Source organism: Centruroides sculpturatus, unplaced genomic scaffold, assembly GCF_000671375.1.
Source record: "Centruroides sculpturatus isolate CEXI.00-Female unplaced genomic scaffold, Cexi_2.0 scaffold43, whole genome shotgun sequence".
In the NCBI taxonomy this organism is placed as follows: domain Eukaryota; kingdom Metazoa; phylum Arthropoda; class Arachnida; order Scorpiones; family Buthidae; genus Centruroides; species Centruroides sculpturatus.
The window spans coordinates 266,942-287,786 of NW_019384334.1; the positions used below are offsets into that span (position 1 = coordinate 266,942).

At 29.7% G+C, this 20,845-nt stretch overlaps 1 protein-coding gene across 1 annotated transcript in view; it reads right to left on the reverse strand.

Annotated features, from left to right (window-relative positions):
* LOC111631422 (E3 ubiquitin-protein ligase SMURF2-like) overlaps positions 1–20,845 on the reverse strand; it is a 58,368-nt gene that overhangs the window by 14,428 nt on the left and 23,095 nt on the right. The window contains exons 3-11 of the mRNA XM_023375659.1: positions 20,322–20,455; positions 15,808–15,970; positions 15,075–15,113; positions 14,026–14,109; positions 13,747–13,949; positions 13,420–13,669; positions 8,250–8,511; positions 4,710–4,813; positions 2,332–2,446 (exon numbers count right to left, since the gene is read on the reverse strand). Of these exons, the coding sequence (XP_023231427.1) occupies positions 2,332–2,446; positions 4,710–4,813; positions 8,250–8,511; positions 13,420–13,669; positions 13,747–13,949; positions 14,026–14,109; positions 15,075–15,113; positions 15,808–15,970; positions 20,322–20,358 (1,257 nt within the window). The 5' untranslated portion in view covers positions 20,359–20,455. The remainder of the gene's footprint in view (positions 1–2,331; positions 2,447–4,709; positions 4,814–8,249; positions 8,512–13,419; positions 13,670–13,746; positions 13,950–14,025; positions 14,110–15,074; positions 15,114–15,807; positions 15,971–20,321; positions 20,456–20,845) is intronic.

The following is a 20,845-nucleotide window of genomic DNA, read 5'->3' on the forward strand; positions in this document are numbered from 1 at the left end:
GGCACAGACAGATTACTTACATAGACACAATCAAGTAGCAAATATAATACACCAAGAGCTTGCAAAGAAACACAAATTGGCAGACATCCACGAACCATACTACAAGTATATTCCACAGACAGTATTGGAAAATAACACGCACAAAATGTATTACGACAGAGCCATAATCACAGATAAAACAATTTACCACAACAGACCAGACATCACACTCATTGACAAACACAATAAAATCACATACATTATAGACATAGCCATTCCAAACACTCACAATGTACAAAACACATGCACTGAAAAAATTAGCAAGTACACAGAACTCGCCCAGGAAATAAGGCATCTATGGAGGATTGGTAGGGTGCTTATTGTACCTGTTGTTCTCTCCTGTACAGGTGTGATACCACACACACTACACAAAAGCCTGGGAACATTACAATTGAATAGAAATACATACATCACACTACAGAAGGCCACTATATTGAATACATGTCATATTGTTAGGAAATTCCTGAATACAGACACTGACACTGACACACTTATTTAATTTGTTTTGGTTGCTATGCCTTGACTCTGGTCCGGCATAGTACACAGCCACCGGTTTAAACGGAGTATTACCCACTAAACCCAACACAATAATAATAATAATGTTTTTTGGCCTCTTCAACAGCCCTCATCAGGAACATGAACAGAAAAAAATTCAATTGATCTTCCAAAAGTTCAATAAAATGTTTAAATAGCTGGTGACAAAATATTCTACACATTCAGAAAGTTTAACCTGGCTGACATCTAATGAAATTTCAAATGTTTGATATTAAAATTTGAAAGTTTTAGATTAGCTTCAAACAATTCATTCAAATTTCAAAATTGGATCAAACAAAAACTGATTACAAATTATTAAAAATTAATATCCAATATTACAGCCACTTTCTTTTCCCTATATCATATATAAATTAAGCCCACCAAGTCTGTATTATTAAGAAAACTGCTGGAAGAAGTGTTAGTGCACTAAGTAATTATTAGTTATCTTGGTTCCAGCTTCTGATGTTTTGATATAGCAGATTTGCAAAGGTCACTCTGGAAAACTTTTAAAAAAAATCATAAACTATTTCACCAGTTTTTAATTTTTTTGCCACTTTAAATTATTTATCACCACCAGTTTTGCTTACTAAGTAATGCAGGTGCTGGTAGCCTTATCAGTTTGTAGTCTGGAAAGCAAAAGTAACATGTTAAGTTGTCACTTAGAAATACGAATAATTTTTTAATGAATAATTCCAAATAACACATTTGATCACAATGCTTGAATACAATGCAGTATTTCAGAGGTTCTGTCATGTCAAAATTTTTGTGTTTTAGTTTACTGAAAAAAGATCAAAGTGAATAGAAATCCCCAAATTTTCTATCAATTGATAAAAATCCTTAATCTGGAAATGCTAAGTAGCATTGCATGAAAACTGCCTTCGGTTCTTAACAGTACTTTTTACTTTCCTGCCCAAACTTACCACACGACATCATGAAATTGTGAGTAGTTGTGTGATGGATGGGAGCTAGACATTCTGCTGTTTTTTATGAAGCAGGCTTTGTGATTCAATTTCATGTTGAATATTGAAATAAGCAGACTAAAGTTTTTATTGCCACTTTAATAAAAATATTGCCAAATGGCAATTTTAGTGCTATACAGCATGGGTTCGGTATCAGTACAATGGCATGACACATCATTCCTAGAGACATACATCAGTGGCTTGCAGAGCAGTATGGCAACAGCTGGATGAGACATGCCAACAAATTTCTCAGATTTGACTCATGAATTTTTTCCTATGGGGTCATCTATAAGAATCAGTGTATGATGCGTAGGCGTACTCAGCAATGCTAGGTGAAATTGGCAAACAGAAGAAAAGCATACAACAGACCTATAAAATGATGATACAAGGAATGATATGTGCCATCTTCATCTTTATATTGCTGCTGAACATGTTTTCTAACAAAATAAATGTTACTTTTTTGTATAAAATTTCTGCAATGCTGACTTAATCCTTTATAGTCATAGATTATACGTATGTTATGCTAAATCATCTTGATTCCCTTTGATTATTTTAGCACTGAAACAAGCATGCACCACATTCATACAATTAATCAATGTTGGAAAGATCTCTTCTGTCCCTATATAAATGTTTATGTGAACACTGTATATAGAGTAATAATAATGGTAATTGAAAAAATCTATTAGTAAAAATGCTTTTTAAGCATTGTTGGAATTGTTTTTATTCTTATTTGAAGATATATATAACATTTGTCTAGAAAACAATCATATATGATCACATAATATTTAAATGTACTTACAGGATTAACTGAAGAATCTGGATTAATTTGTAAAGTGTATATATCATCTCTTGTATATTGAAATAAACCATAGTAAGGATTAAGCATTTCATGTGACAGCAAATACAGCCATTCTCTGTAAAGCAAAACATTTGTCACTCAAATTAGAAAAAAAAATGTAATTTCTAATTTAATCACTCATAATTATATTACTGTAATTTCCTGTGAATAACCTGAGACTAAACTGTTTTAAAGTCAATTTGAAAACAGGTGGGTTACCTGCTAATTTTAAATTGCAATTACAAAATTGTCAAACAGCTTTTCCTTTATGTAAACTTATCAAAATCTTTAAAAACAACAAAAAAACAATCCTTTAGAAACCTTTACCTTTACTATTGTAATTTTTTCCTAAAAATCACCAAGGCAAATAATACTTCACCTTTAGTTCTTTCACATTTTCTACACTCAATCCATGCTTTAATAATAATTATTATTATTTTGCACTCTTATCTGAACTTCTGTCTTGAGAGCTAAGTTTCCAGTAATTCCCACCTCTCTATATAATGGCTCTCAGAGAACTACTTGGAAACTGAATATCAATTTAGCATTCATTAGTTTTAGTTTTTCTAGAAAATAAAAGCTACCCAATCAGCTCTTGAATGTATGTCATTGAATATTATTGACATTAAAATGTTTTAAGCTTATTTTAGCATTTACTATTACATTCACTAAACACAACAAATAAAATAAAATAATAATAAATTTTGGTAGGCATTTTATATTTTTGACTTAATGCACTTTAGGCAGTTCAGTCTCAAATATTCCACTTGCAATTATAAACTAAATGAAGCAGAACTAAGATTTCCACGAAGTGTCTGATGATCATGTATTATGTACAGTAGGAGAGAAGGCAGACTTAATGGTGACAGCAAAAAAGCAAAACCCCTTGCTGTTTTAAGGAGGTGAGAGCATTATCAGTTCCTTATCATTCTAATAACAATGCCCAGATGACAGTAGCAATTTTTAATGACTGGTTGCTGTCATGAAACCAGAAACTTAACTGTAATATCCTTCTGTTGGTTGACAAATGTATGATGCATCAAAAGACAAGCATTTTAATTTAAATAAAGTTACACATTTGCCCATCCAATAAAACATCATTCATCCAATCTTATGATCATGACATAATCTGAACTACAAAAGCATATTATTGCCAAAAAATGCACAGTTGACTTCTCCAGGACATTGAAAGCACAAAAATGAATGCAGAAGAGCTAAAAAGAAAGAAAGAAAAAAACTCTTTTAGGGCTCTTCACCTTCTTAAACAAAGCTGGAAAACTTACATCAGCTATGATTGTCAACAGTTAAGCATAGTGGATTTGTTAAAGCTGCAAAGATGCAGCTGAAGATGAAGTAGAGAAAAACAATTATAATTTAAATCTCAATGATATGCCAATTTCAATGCATAGATGAAAATTGACAAAGGCAACTGCACTGAAAATTATCTTAAGAAAGAAATCAACAGTTCCAAAGCAAAAATTTTCAAAACTTTTTACCTGTATTGCCTAGACAATTTTTTTTGTTAGTTTAAACTGAAAATTACTATTTCTGGAAATTGATGATACCACATAGACAAATTGATTAGTTAAACACTCACATTTTTAAGAAGCCAAAAAATGGCTTTTTAATGTTTTCAGAATGTTTGTTATTCCAATATCAGATCACTATAGACCAGGGGTCGGCAACCTGCAGCTCGCGAGCCACATGCGGCTCTTTGGATGTGAAGCTATGGCTCTTTAGTACCATACGCAAATATTATTTATTTTAATAAAAAAAAAAAAAAACATTTAAAAATCGTTCTGAATCGATTAACAAGGATTAGGCACTGATTCTATCTCTCAGCCACTTGTACTCGCTTTTCATCACACCCCTCCCCGTCACACGCGTCGTCACTGTCGTCAATTCGTCGGAAGCTCTCGAATGACGCCGTCGTTGGATGTTTTTATTATCTAATTTGTTGTGAAAAACACTACTTATATATGAATAAATAGATTAGTTTTTTTTTTATCAAAAAACTTTATTTATGCGAGTACTATTTATTGTTGACGAGAAAAAATTTTGTGGCTCTTTAAAAACTTTGAAATTTTGTAAATTGTAATTTTGGCTCTTCCGACTCAAAAGGTTGCCAACCCCTGCTATAGACTAAACAACAACAGTCTGATGTTGGAATGACAAACATTCTGAAAACATTAAAAAGACATTTTCTGGCTTCTGCAAAATTATTATTATTAATATATTCAAAGAAAATAATTTAATAAATAAGCTTATGTAACAAGAAATGTTTAAAGAAATTCATTACAGAATTTTAAAAAAATTACAATAAATGAAAGAAAATATACCTTGCTACGCCACCATAATCAAGACCTTCTTCACCTCGAAATTTTACCATAAGCCTTTTCCTCAAATCTTTAGGCCTCATCTTCATTATAAGCCTGTAAGATTCCTAAAAATAAAAAACAAGTTATCAAAAAATGATCTTTTCTTTAAAAGTCACATACTGTATCAATTTAAAAACAGTTAAATTTTAAAAATTTATTTTAAAAAAATTTTCAAGAAATGCAGTTTATAAAGTATTTCAAATGCATTTACAATTCTTTATTAACAACTAGAAATAAAGACAAACAAACAAACAAGTTAAATTTTTCTTTAATTTCTCTCATTGTATACTCGATTTTATAAATAATATAATTTAAAAATATAATATCAAAGCATTTTCAATTTATAATTAAAAATTAATTATTGCATATCATAACGAACAGCTCAAATATTGAGCTACAAACTGCAAACACTTGCTGGAATCATAACTGGATTAAGTTTTGAAACAAAATTTTGTTGCATGCACACACAAATTGATCCATATTATCAATTACATGCTTTATTCCCTTTTAAAACTTAAATTTCTATTTTATAATCACTATTTTTTTAAAATTAAGTTTTAGTTCATTGTAAAACTGATCTAAAACATAATTTTATGCTTTGTTATTGCAGCAAAAATTTTCCAAGAGCCAAACTAGTCCAACTATTCTTATTTTCTCTTTTTCCATAACACACTACTGTGAGATCCGCACATTGAGGAGGTTAATTTTTATAAGATATTACATTTAGATAAATAATTATTCACAAAAAAAGGATGTAACATTAGTCAGTTCTGAATGAGGGATGAAACAAACTTCCTTTCCAGGCTGATAAAAACTTAACTCACTGTCCTATGACAATGAGTCAGTAACCCAACTGTCCCTATAAAAAAAGGCATTTTCCAGCCATTCGAAGAAGCAGTTGATGAAAGGTTCAACCTGCCATAGTGGTCAGTCTTCGATAGGTCCAAAGTCGCCATAATATTTTTCTACAGAGATACCCTAAAAGGGACAGCCACATAAAAAGTCGGCAATACTTTATAATGCACACATAGAAGTTATGCTTCAAGATTCACACTCTCCTCTCAATCTCCTCCCACATAAAGATCGTACATTAACCAAAGATAAGAATAAGACTCCTTTGTGAAATTAGTATAAATGATAGTTGATTGTAAACTCTCTCTTTTATATAGATTAGAATGTCAGGATAATCTTGAATAATCTCGCAAAATCTTTTAATTGATTCTCATGCGCATAAGTATAGTGTATCCCATTTATATTGGTATTAATTAAATTTTATTGTTTTTGTTTATATAAAAAGATAAAAAGTTGTCAATTTCTTTTCTTCAAATATCATAACACAACACACTCCACTTGTAGGAAAAACCCACCTATTTGATTAGATTCCATATAAATATTATCAGCCATAATAGTTTACATGTGTTAATCCGTGATAAATCAATTAACTGGTGTTGGGAGCCTGAAATAGGAGACTATAAATTTATGATTGTTCATCTCCACCTTTTTTAATACACACTATAATCTCCATCCTTTGACAAGAGGGCTAGTCCAACAGACTAGAAGCCGAATAAGTGGTATCAGAGTGATAACCAGCTCTCTATCCCTAACCGGAACCTCACACTACAGAAACATTTACTATATGCAAACATTTTAATTATATTAAATGAAAAATTTTTAAATATGAAGGAATTAAATTCTAATTCAGGAAATTTTTGATATGAAATCTTCAATTTTATCAAAAATATATATCTGATAAAATTAATGTTACTTCATATGAAATTTTTTATATAAAACTATAGGCTATTAATAACTATAAGAATATTTTCAGATAAATTTTACAGTTTTAAACAGATAATTATAAAATCCAGAATAATTCAAAATGCAAGAATCCCACATAATATGTTTCTAATTAATCTTTTCCTAGTAAAATAGCTCTTGGTTTTTAAAACCCAAGCTTCATTGTATGTATCAATGACTAGATGGTTGAGTTGATTAACCTACCACTCTTGGAGACCCAGAATCAAATCCAAGCAAGCAACCACAGGAATTTTGTCATGGAAGGTCCATTTCAGTTATCTTGGGTCCCCATCTCTCACCATCTGGCCATCCCCACTACAAGCCTGGCCAAATCCAAAATAGGTTTAATTAAAAAACTCTCTTTAATACCACAGTACAAAAAACAGAAAAAAAATGTAATATGATTGCCTACAACATTTTTTGGTTAATGTTATATACAAGGTTCCTACTCAAACTTTTGTTTTAAATTCAATAACTTTCCCTGACCAACTATGTACAAATTCCCTGACCCTTAGGTTGCTTACAGTACAGAACGTTGACAAAATAAAACAGATTTGGCTTATTACAGGGTGCACACCAAAATTGAACAAATTACACATTTTTTCCAAACATAGTTTTTATTGCAAAAACCAAAAAGGTTTACAAATTTTTTAAACTACATTGTTTGTAAGGCCATAAAGAATACGTTTACTCAATATATCCCCTCCTGCTTGATTGACTGCCTCCATTCTTGGTCTGAAGCGTACGCAGGCATGCTTTAATGTGTCACAATCCATATCAGCAAATGCCATGTAAATAGCGGTTCTCAATGATGTGACGTTTAGATGTCTGGACTTGTTTGTAACCCTTTCAATTATGCTCCATACATAGAAGTCCAAAGGATTCATATTTCAAACATTTAAATTAACAATATAAATTATTATTCATTTGGCCAATAAATTATTATTTGGTCAATATAACAATATAAATAATTCAGTATACTTGTAATAGGAATTTATTATCATCATGGAATGCCTGTAATGTGCACTAGGGATAGGTTTGAACCACTATGATAAGACGATAAGATTTAAAATAGTTTTGAAAATTATATAGGTAATATTTTTATAATAGAAACCATATATTAAGTGCATCAAACATGCATCATAGGAATTTTTAATGCTGCTAGAACGTCCACTAGGGGGTGTCCTGGGCTACTGGGCCACTATATTGTTGCCTTATTACTTATTTAGATATGTTTACAATAACTTGTATTGTTACTATATCAATGCACAAAACTATCACAATAAAGGTGATACTGAGAAATAAAAAAAATTCTATTTATACTAAATAAAAATTGAACAGAATATAAATTTAAAAATTTATACTAAAATAATTAAAAGAACTGTTACTTCAGACGGCTATAAGAAAATATTGGGAAGATTTCACAAGATAGCTAGTTCAATTATATCACTAAAAATTTTTTCTCTGTATTAAACAATTTTATAATGTAATTTAAATTATTTTAAGCTATGTTTGATTAAATATTATTATTAAAAATAAGTTGCCTAGAATAATCATAAAAATGTTCAATTCAATATTTATCAAAATAGAAATGCAATTAATTATTCTTAAAATATTGTTTATTTATCTAAAACTGCTGTGAAATTATGTAATAGGATTTACATAATTTCTGGAACATTGTTAATCTGCTGATGTTTATAAGCTTACCTCAAATATATCTTCTCTTGATACTTCTAATCTACAATGACCAGACTGTTGTTGAAGAGAATGAAGTTCTTGTCTCAAAGATGCTAATTTCTGTACTATATCTCTCCTATGTCTCGTTATAGTATTCTCACCATTTTCTATTGTTGTATTTGAAAGTGATTGCAATACTATTCCACTATTACTGACGCAGTTGTGATTACTGGAACTAACTTGTCCAGCAGGATTATTACTTGAAGTTTGGGAACCACTGAATCTTCTAGTACTACAAAATTACAAGAATTTTTATCAAATTGTAAATTAATCATTAAAGTACTATTTGAAGTAATTTTTAATTAAAAAGTTCGTTTAATACTATTTTAATTAATTGCAGTATTAAAATAGTATATCAAACATAATTCGTTCATTACTGTACTGTTAATAAAATGTTCAAAAACAATATGTTGTAAAATTCACTTATTGTAATTATGGACATTGTTTTCAGTGAATTATTGTTATATGTTTTGGAACACGGTAATTCTGATGTCAAAACACACATATAAAACTTTTTATTGTAATCAGAGTTTGATTATTAACATCATTTTCTTCAGGCAAATAGAATAAAAAAAACTGTAAGAAAAATATACCTATTAGCCTTAACACATAGCTGATAACATGCAACTGTTATCAGTCTTTATAATAATTGCTATTTGCTTACAGTATAACATTTTAAATTGTTGAGAATTTATACTTTTATTATACATCATGTGTATTGTTATTAACTAATAATGATTTTCTATATTTTTAAATTGTTTTATAATGTCCTTTTAATGCCAAAATTAGTAAAACCAAATTCCCATTAATTATAGTCCTAATTATTTATCTCATTTAGTGTTGATAGTCAGTTTTTAATCAGTACTGATAAGCTCTAAGTAATTACAAAAAATAGTTATTATTATATAATTTATACTAATATTATAAAGAGGTAAAATTTGTAAGTTTGGATGTAGGAGGTAATCTCCGAAACTACTCATCCAATTTCAAAAATTCTTTCACCAATATCTAGAATGGACCTTCAGGGTGGACATAGGCTGTATATTATTCTGTTAAACATTCATATAAATTAAAAGATACTATCTAGGTAAGTGTTATATTTTTGGTGTCAGAGGGTGGCAAGGGGCAAGACATGTATGTATACAAGATAGGTAACTGCGCAGCACAGTCACATTTCTTGTCATTTTATTTAATTAATTAATTATTAGAGAACCAAAGCATACATTAGAGTCTGGAGCTTAAAGTAGTAAAAAGTTGCATAAGACAATTACAACAATCATAAACCATGAAGAAAAAATTAAGTGTTCTAATAAAGTTGTCTTCTGTTTTGGCATGTAATAATATACATATATGTTACTGTGAATGACCGATATCTTGCAAATGTCGAGATTCTCCGGTGAATGTCAACATTCACACAGTCATTTCATGTATGTACGAAATATTTGCTAAATATCATTATTTCTCACTTACACAGGCAAATGTCGACATTTACCATGCACTGATGGTGAATGTTGAATAAAAATATTTTTATTATGTTTTAAGACAAAAATGCAATTTTTTAATATGTCAAAATAAGAGAAAGCTTAAGTAACAGCACATGTAAATAAACTGTTGAATCTAAAACAAACAGTACATTCTAAATCATTAAAGAAAATAATACAATAATAAACTTACACATGAATTATGTGATTAACATTATACAATCTTATTTGTTGCAACAACTTAAACTGTTATGGCACTTTGAATTGCACAAGAGTCCCTTGCTTTTACAACTGCATTTATTCGTGGAACACTTCTTTTTGCAATGACAGCGTGTATAGCCTTGCCCGCCACTTTTCGAATTAGCCGCAGCTGCTTATCTCAGCGATATTTCTTGAAAAGAAATCTCATCTATGAAAAGTAACTTTTCTTTACAAATTACGAACTGATTACATTATTATGTGATTATGAACTGATCTGTTAATGGTGTCTTTTATTCGGATACTGCCAATGCCTTACCAACGTCCCCTCTCATCCTCCGCCACTCGACCTCACACAAACCAATCCCCACCTCATGGGATAAAAAGAACAAAAATGCCATCCAGTGATAAAGTGGAGGGGTTCCACCAAATCGCTGCCGGGAAAAGAGGTACGACTTTGTCCTACCTCCGACTACCCACAAAGGATTTGGTGACAGACTGTCACCTCACTGTCAGTATCGGCTTTTCGGATGTTGTTTTGACCTCCACCAAAGCTTATCTGTGCTTGTCGACATATACTGGCGATTGTTCGAATGTATAATAATATAACCAAATATTCGGTCTCTCACCAAAGTATTTTGTATGTGTTGACATTCACCGGAGAATATCAACAGTCTCTAATTTCGGTCTTTCACAGTAACATATATACAAGGCAGGCATGTTTGGAAAAGACGGAAAAACTTTTTACTTTATAGATTGATGATTTGATCAAAAAACAAGTTTCTGTTACTCAAATAATTTTAAATGGATAAAGCTAAGGTTTTGTTTGCTGAAATTAAGAAAGAAGAAGATAGCAATAAATCATTTGTCACTAGTAAGAAATGATCTTTGTAGTTTTAAATTTTTCTCAAAAATTCATAATGTTAGCTTGTCTGGGGAAGCTGCAAATATGGCAGTAGCTAATAAATATCTAGCCAAATTACAAAGAATTATAAATGAAGGTGAACATCCTCCTGATTTAGTCTTCAGCACAGATGAAACAAAACTGTATTGGAAAAAGATGTTATCAATGCCCTTCAATGCCTCTGAAAGAAGTCTTCTTGGTTTTGAAGCTTTAAAACAAAGGAGGCCATTTCTTAACTTTGCTTCTGGAGTGTAATACATCATTAGTTTGTAATTCAGCTAGCTATTCATTATTTGCAACAATATTGACACTTGCAGCTTCCCCAGACACTTAACATTTAAATCTTTCTCAAAAATTCATAATCTAAAAAGATCATCATTTACTAGTGACAAATGTTTTATTGTTATCTGCATCTTCCTTAATTTCAGCAAACAAAGCCTTACTTTTATTCATTATAACCATTTGAGTAACAGGAACTTGTTTTAGTGAAATCATCAATCCATGAAGTCAAGTTTCTCCATGTTATTGAAACTAAAACCATTGTTAGTGTACCATTTGAAGACATCAAAAACAACAATAGAGATTGAGAAAGCACTTTTTCCAGTTTTTGGCATTACAATAAAAAAGCATGGGTTATGCAAACTATTTTTACTGAATGTAATGCTCATTTCTTTTGCTCAGATGTTTCCAAGTTTTACAAAATTAATAATTTGCCTAATTATGTTTCATTGGTCATGAATAATGCTCTTAGCCACCCAACTAATCTTCAGACATCCCTAATAGCCATTTAGACATCAAGGTTATCTATTTACCACCAAATACATCAATTCTTTGACAAATGGTCTAATGCAGGATTGCAACATTCAAGGCATACTATCTGCAGACAACCTTTAAAGATATAATAGAAGCATTTGTGAAATCCATGATTTTTACACCGATGATGGAAAAATCTTTGTAAACAACTCCGAGGAAAAAACCACTCTTGGCGAGAAGTATATCGGAGGTCACCGATTGTTTTCACATTAAGGTGGGAAAGTTGACACTTAGCTGATCAGAATGCACCATAAGGGTCAACAGAAGTTGATTACGTAACTCATTTCCCACGAATAATGTATAAAAGCTCAAGTCCCCAGAAGCTCCGGGTGATCCCTCGGAAGCTATACTTGGTAGATGTGCCATATTTGTCTCCATACTCTGGACCGAAAGGACATACGACCAACCACAGCCATTTGAACTTCCATCGCCATTAACAAACATATCCAACGAACGCATATTAGACATATCCGCATAGAGGTATTTGTACTTTTTAGAGCTTTGTGAACTCTCTCATAGACTAGCAGGTAAAGCTATTAGAGTGTCCCTTTTGTATAGTGAACTTATTTAATCGCATTTAACCTATGTATCCAGCTTAGTTATATAAATAAATGCTTGTTTAGTTTTTAAACCTATCTCCTGTCTCTGAAGGACACCTGCCGACTTACCGACACACTCCCAACTCAATTTGTTTTTGCCCTCCTAGCCATCTGACAAGCCGAGAACAGGTTTTACCAACCTGTTGCAGAGTAAGGGGTCATTTGGGATGAGCCCAGTGGCCACTGCTAATCTCACACAATTAACATAATGACAATGAAAGCAATGACAGTGAAAGTATTGGTAAGTCCTATCACATTTGAAGATAATCATTTCTTCTTGGAAAGAAGAGAACATGTTTTGGACTATGCTAACACAGAAACAGTGATAGAAGTGGTAGAAGAAATCAAACATGATGCACAATCTTCATTATCAAAACAATGATGCTCAGAATATCAATGAATTATCTGACAACTTTCAAAAGACCTTGAACAAATAGAACAGGTGTTGGAAGAAGCAATTTTCTACTAAGCAAACTTCTTCATTTTGCTTCATGAGCTTCAGAAATTATCTAGAGCTTCATGCATTTTGCAAGATTTTCTTGCAAAATGCATGAAGCTCTAGATAATTTCTGAGCCAACAACCCTAACTGGTAGTGTAACTTCACAATCTTCAGTAGAATCAACTCCCTTCTCTAACCCTATCACATTTTGCAGAAAGGATGTAGAAAAACCCAGATGCAACAGTCAACACTGACCAAGTTCCTTACAAAAGTACAATATGCAGAGTCATGATTTAGAAAGCTTGCCATGCAGCAGACTTCAGTGATCCCAAAGAGTGAATGAAATTTTTGTACTAATTACTGAATATTTTTATCATTTTATGCTTGTAAAAAATGTTAATTTAATTTTTGACAATAAATATCCTAAGTTATACACAGAAAAGTAATAGAGTTTGCATGTTTAAAAAAAAGAATATCCGATACCTTGCATTATGATTTTACCTCAATTTACAACCTCTTCTGGTAGAACTAACCATGGTGTAAATTGAGGGCTACCTGTACTAAAGCTCTGAAACATGCAGACTAATGATAATGATATTATTATTATTAATAAAAAGACATCAGATGCACAAAATATTAAAGTAATTGTATACATTGAAAAGACATACAATAAATAACTATAGTATACAGAAAATGAGAACTTACTTGAGAATATTTTGGAGAACAAGACTATTTGAAAGACGAGGATCTGTAAATTGTGTAGTTCTATTATTATGATCTACAAAATAAACTCTTCCACTAGCAGTATGTCTCATTTCCCAGCCTGCTGGTAAAGGTCCTAAGTCATCTACATTAATTCCTGTTAAATCTCTTGGTACTCTGGGATCATGCCATGTACTAACACCCGTTGCTATATGGTAGAAATATACTTGACCTTGCTGAGTTGTCCTTATTTCTGTAAGTAGATTTTATTATAAAATAAATTTGTAATTATTTTGTGATCACTAATTTTTATCCTTTATAAAACATTACCATATCCCTCAGGAAGTTCTACAGCTTGATGCAAATGATTCCTAGAAAGATAATTTCTATGTCGCGTAGACCGCCTTCTTGATGAAGAATGACTACCAGTCTGAATACTATCTGTATTTTGATTGCTATTATTATTTTGCTGAACTTGCAATCTCTCAGAATTATTAATATATCCATTTGCTGAGGCAACTTCATTAGCAGGCCTGTAGATAATTTTATATTTAAAAATTACTTCCTGGAAATATTTATATACTGCTGTTAATGCTTTATTTAAGTTACCTTGTTGGTTTCTCCCATTGAGTTGATCTAGTGATATGATTAACATAATAAATTCTTCCTGAAGCAGTTCTTCTTTCTTCCCATCTAAATCAAAAATTATTAATGAGAATATTTTAAAATATTTTCCAACAATATATAGATATTAATTGATTACTTTCACTCTAATAAAAAAATTATTCTTATGATAATTAATGATAATTCTATAATATTAGGTTTGGATGTATAGTGTTAACTGAAACAAATTTTTAATGTTTGAATTTTTAATTATGCTTGCAGAAACCCAAATAAAAACAAAGACCATTTTTCATCCCAGTTGATTCAAGTACTAATGAATTAAATTTCTAATTTAGTAATAAATTGGGTTGTTATATTGAGTTGATCAATTAATTTTTCATATTTAACAACATTAAAATTAATATATGTCTTTTTTTGAATATTAAAAAAATACCTGTAATTATTCATAGAAGTATTCATTAAAAATACTTTTTCCTCTCAATTACAGTTAAACTTAACTTCATAGATTAAAGTTAAACTTAAGAGTAGAATTAAATTAGATTAATAACACTTTAATCTAATTGAATTTATTATTATATTACTTTTTATGTATTAAAGTTCAGTATGGATGATGTTAACTTGAAATATCCTTATTTGAACTTATAAGAAATACGACAGTGTTGTTTCCTGTTTTCCACTGATCACAAAAATTAGAAAACAATTTTATTTCATGTACTATAATGCAAACATTATGTTTTGGCCATCATCTTGTGATAACCAAACAGGCAATATAAATAGTAGCTAAAATAAAATTATGTTCCAATAAATCTTGCAAGTCTTTATGATTGATGGAAAACAGGAAATGAATTCGTCATATTCCGCACATGTTTGAATGAGGATTTTATATATTAATTCAAAACTTTCAATTTTACTGTTGCAGATTAATGTTTTCTTGATCTCATTTTTAACAAAAGGAACTTATTACTTGCTAACCTATACATGAGATACCAAACAAGAAAAATGAACATAAGAAACTATCAGGGTAACGAACTTACCCTGAATACACTTGGAATATACTTGATTGGTAGAGGAGGCTATGGGCAAAAAAAAAAAACTGACATGGGTTACTGGAAAGTTGATATAACAAATAACAGACAAATAACAAAATTCTGGATAATCAAGAGAGTGTTAAATAATAATATAATTAATTCTAAAAAATGTAGAATCCCATACTGATTTTATGGATGATAAAAAATATTTAAAAAATTCATATCAATTCATTTAAATAATTAAACCAAAAAAAGTAAATATTTATTATTCTGATAATTATCTGTGCTTTGTAAATGTTACTATATGGCTTATTTATTTTGTCTCTTCAGTTCTATTGAAAATCATCTCATATGGGACAGTAATGTAGTATTACACTAATGTAGTAATCACACTAAGGTGTAAAAAATTGTTATGCTGATTCAAGTTTTTTCCTCGCAAGTTTGTCTATAAAGTTGGATTATATCAGATTTACAAAATTAAATGCTGTTTAAATTAGTAGATCTGTTCATATAACTATGTTTTGAATAATAAATAAATAAAAATATATAAAATGCATACAAGAAATTACATTTACAGATGATAATTCACATAAAAATAAACTATTGCAATCTTCACAGATTAATTACACATCAACCAAAATTATCATTACAGAAATGCTTTTATAACATGAAATATATCACAGTATTATAAATAACAAAATTATATAACATAATAAATTTAAAAGAAATGAAGTTTTACCCATCTGGTAGATCATCTGGACAAGAAATATTTCCTAATTGATCAGAAGTAACATTATGATTAGATGAAGCACTTCCATCTCTGGACATAAGGCTAACAATAAGTTGTCCTCGAACCGGTTCTGGATCATCTGGACTTCTGTGTGACAGAGTTAATCTATGATCTAAATTAAAGCAATAGTTTCATTTTAATTTATTATTTAAATTATCATCAACTATTATTAATTTTAACATTTATTATTTATAAACAATAAAAATGTATATATAAACAAAATATATTTTATTGATGTTACATAAATATATTAACATATTTATTTATTATTAAATTCAATATAACTTTTATAAGATTTTATCTTATTCTACCTTAGCAAACAGAAAAATAGATAATGCTGATAAATTATTAATAACTATTAATAGTTTTTATTGAGCTTTATTTAATACAGTCAACCCCCTTATAACATGGTAGATATGTTCCGTTTTTTTATGAAATTCATGTTGTACAAGTCCTTAAATACATGAGCCAATCACAGCCTGGCATGTATGCAGTTTACAGACTATGGCTATTTGAAAGGTTTTCTTCCATAAAATCTTAATCAATTCTAGACTAATTTGACTCAACATTTCCAAAACACGTATAATTTCTTGGGAATAATCCATATAAACTATGCTATAAACAAAAAATTGTAGGATTACTTACCGAGTGTGCACCGTTCAACGATGCCATTGCTTAATTAACCGCTATTGGTCTAGATTCGACCAATCCTGTCGCAACATGAGTTGGCGATGATGTTTTACCATATTTTATGAGTTTCTTTTAGCGTGTTTATACAAATACAGTCGCAATTTTTTCGTCGTTATATACAAATCCGCATTATATGAACCCATTTTATAGAGGGGGGCTACTGTACATTCAAATTAGTGGAATTTTAATAAGTAAGCCTATGAAGATGTTTTACTTGTAAAGTTAACTAAAATCAGTAATTAGCTTAATCTGTTAGTATATTAAACCAAAGCACAAATAAACATGAAAATCCACAAAAATAATAAATTAAAAGTCAGACCCAAAGAATTCTAATATTACTTGATTTATATTTAAACATCAGTATACTTTAAATTTCTAAATTTTTTAAAATAATTTCTGTGGAGTAATCACAAAAACTTAGTATAATCTATATAAATTTGACAATCATACTACAGCACCTAATGTTTACTGAGAAAAACTATTTATTAAACTGCTTTTACAAATTTTTCAACCTATTTTTATAGGCTATCTTTGTAGAATTCAAACTATAAATAATTACACAAATAAATTTAAATATAAAATTTGAACATTCTAACATTTTAAAATACAAAATTGCAGGTGAATAAAGTAAATTAATAAATAAATAATGAACAAGATATGAGATTTAACAAAAATAAAAACAAAAATTAGAAATAAAAATAAAGAACAAAATTGACTGCAGGAGGATACATAAGTCAAAGGTTTTTATGTCTTAATTTCTTTTCAATGGTGTATTTCCAGGCTGAAGGTAATGCTTTTGCATCTGTCATTCAGGCAATGGTCTTTGATTTTGCTTTTATATCCATGATCAAAAAGTATTTGGAATGATTCAATAAAACTCAAGATTTGAATTTATTCATCAAAATTTATTTCATTTCCTTCAAAGTAATCTCCTCCCACAGCAATGCACTTATGCCAATGTTTTTTCCATCCTCAAAAAATGCTTTAAAGTCATTTTTGTGAAATCCTTGCAGCAAATTTTGTTTTATGGCATCAGTCAACTCAAAACAATGAGCAAGAAACAGAAAACAGAGCTTGAAGATCATATTTGGTAAATTTTGGCCAAAAATTCACAAATGAGAATTATGAGCAGAAGCATTATCATGGTGCAAAACGCAAAAGTTTTCTTGCCAAAAAGCAAGTCGTTTTCTATGAATTACTTCACATAAATGATGTAAAAACACTCAAATAATATTCTTTGTTGACAGTTTGACCAAAGGAATGTGTTACAAAACACCATGACAATCAAAAAACAGTCAACATGAACTTGATTTTTGAGTGACTTTGTTGTGGTCTTTTTGGCCTTGCTTCACCTGTAGACAACTGCCATTCACTTGACTGTTAAGCTGTTTCAGTGTCAAAAGTGTAAATCCATAATGATTAATTTTATGAATGATTTTCTTTGAGAAGGCATTTTCTTGGCCACTTGAACACGCTGTTTTTGGAAAAAATTCAAAGTTTTTGGGACAACTCGAGAAGTGATGCACCATAAGCTTAAACAATCTTTTAAAATTGCTTGATAAGATCCAAATGATACTGGAACATGTTCAATAATGTCCCAAACTGTTAAATGACAATTATTCAGCACCAAATTTCTGTAAACAAAAACAAAAACACTGAGTTCGGCGTAAATGCACATTTAACGCCGAACTCAGTGTTTTTGTTTTTGTTTATTTATTAATTTGGCGTGTTAGTCAACATATTGTTTACCAAATTTCTGACTTGAGCAACATGTCATTCATCAGCTGAAGTGAATGGTCTTCCAGAACATGATTCATGTTCAACATGTTTTCTGCCTTCCTCATACAAACATCTTGTACCACTCAAAAACTTGTTTTTAACAGATTGTCATCACCAAAGGCTTTTTGCACCATTTCTAATGTTTTTGTAGCAGTAATTCCATTGTGAAAACAAAAGTTAATGCATATTCTTTTCTCAATTACACTCAACATTTTAAAAAATTGTCAGCACTAAACTTCTTTACACACAAAACAAGTGTTTATTTGCAAATGAAAACAGACAATCACATACAGATTGTTGCAAGATGTTGATGAAAGTCATACCAAATAACAAAAAAAAATAATGCAGCACTGTCTTGACCATGTGCAGTTTAAATGAACCATTCCCAATACTTTTTAATCACAGTAGTATTTCTATTTTTCCCATGTTCAGAGTTGGAGAATATACTATTTTAACAATGTTTTCTTCATCACACTTCACATTTGAGCCTTCTATCTGCAACACTGCAGCTAAAATTGTATTACAATGACCTACTCATAATGCTCATAATGAAAATTCATAAGCTCATTCACAATGCATCCTAAATATTATATGTAAACTTATTTATTCTATTATTTATCCTTGTTTTCTTCATCAATCTTGATGAGCCCTTCTGAAATGAATGCATTACAACCCAATATTGTTGCAACTTCTTTGATTCTATAAATTTCTTTTATTCAGTCTTGTATATTGAAGTAATACAAAAAGTCTTAAATCAAAAAGCTTCTAATAAGTGTTTTCTAAATGCAGAAAGTTTATTTGTATGGGTCATTGGACCATGATGGGATATACAATGTTGGTTTGATATAAATCACATTCTAGAACCTTAGGAGTCCAGTAACAAAAACACTTTAATAAATAACTAACGTTTTCGACCGTACCCTGGTCTTCCTCAGGTTTATAAACCAGTACAATATATATATACATTCATATTTATATCTCCTTGTTTAAAAGTGATGTCAATATCCAAGTAGTGAGCACCACTAGTACTCTCTTGTTCCAGTTTTATATTCAAAGTGTTATTGTTATATATATATATATATGTACAAATTTGCATAAGTCCTGAAACAAGACTTCCCATTGGAACTCCTTTCTTTTCCTTGTACTGTACATTTTTCTGTTGAATTTAAAAAAATGACTGGAAGCAAAGTAGTTTGGCTAACTCCTTCATTTTATTTGTATGAAGAAATAATTCTGGTGTTTGGAGAACCATGACTTCAATTCCTGCATCCTAGCACGACTAATTACTATTAACAATAGGGGTGGCATAACTAAAATTCATAACAGTTCCAACCTTCTCTTTCATTAAAGGTAAGTCTTGCAATTCCCTTACAACTTTACCTGGATCATGTGCAACATAAATATTGTTCTCAAGTTTGCTGAAAATGTATTTTTGTTAAATCTCACATTATTTATTTCATTCTCCTTCAATTTTGTATTTTAATGTATTAAGTTTAAATGTAAAATTTAAAAATTCAAATATTCTATTTTTGTAATAACTTATATTTTGAACTCTAAACCTAAAGACAGCCTATAAAAATAGATTTGAAAACATTTGTAAGAGAAGTTTAATAAACAGTTTTTCTCAGCAAACATTAGGTATTGTAGTACGATTGTTGTATCTTTCTGCTGAATGTGAGTTATATTGTGTTTGAATTTGTTTCAAATAAAATAAAGCAAATCATTTTAGCATGGAAAACTGACTTTAAATAATAGTTTTGCCCAAAATATGAAAGTTGACAGTCAAGTTTATGAAATTAATTAATTATAAATAAATTATTAATAATGTAAATATTAATTTGTTTTAATTAAGTAATTTTACAATTATGAAATTTGATAAACAATCAGCCAAAACTACTTCAATTATGAATACAAATATATTAACAATAATTCAAATGTAAAAATTAAAATCAAAAATATTTTTCAAAGATTAGATAAACTGAAATGCTACTTACAGCCTGTATTTTTAAGTCTCTGAATATCATTTGACATTATTCGAATACAACCTAAAAAACCAGCTCCTTGTTTTTTATGAATTTTTTTATGATTCCATACACTAACTGTGATGATATCATTATTTCCAATATAACTGAAAAGTTAAAAATAATTCATTTTAAAATTTTAGATTAAAGTAATTTTATATTTAAATAATACATATGGAATGTTCCATAAGAGTTTCTGATATCACTCAATATTTAGAAAAACTTTTTTCGTCTAATAATTTTAATATTTGTTGTACAACTTCAAAGTCTCTTTAAATACTTAAACTGCCTTTTTGTTTTTATATCTCTTTATTTTTAAATAAGTTTTTTCCTAATCNTTTCAAATAAAAGTGTTTTTGTTGAAAGAAAATATTTCAACAAATGTCTGCATTCCAGAATATTAAATGAATTATTAATATATTTGACCAGAATATAATTTTTGATAAACAACAATGTTTCTAATGTTAAAATAATATGATAAATTCAAACATATTTTA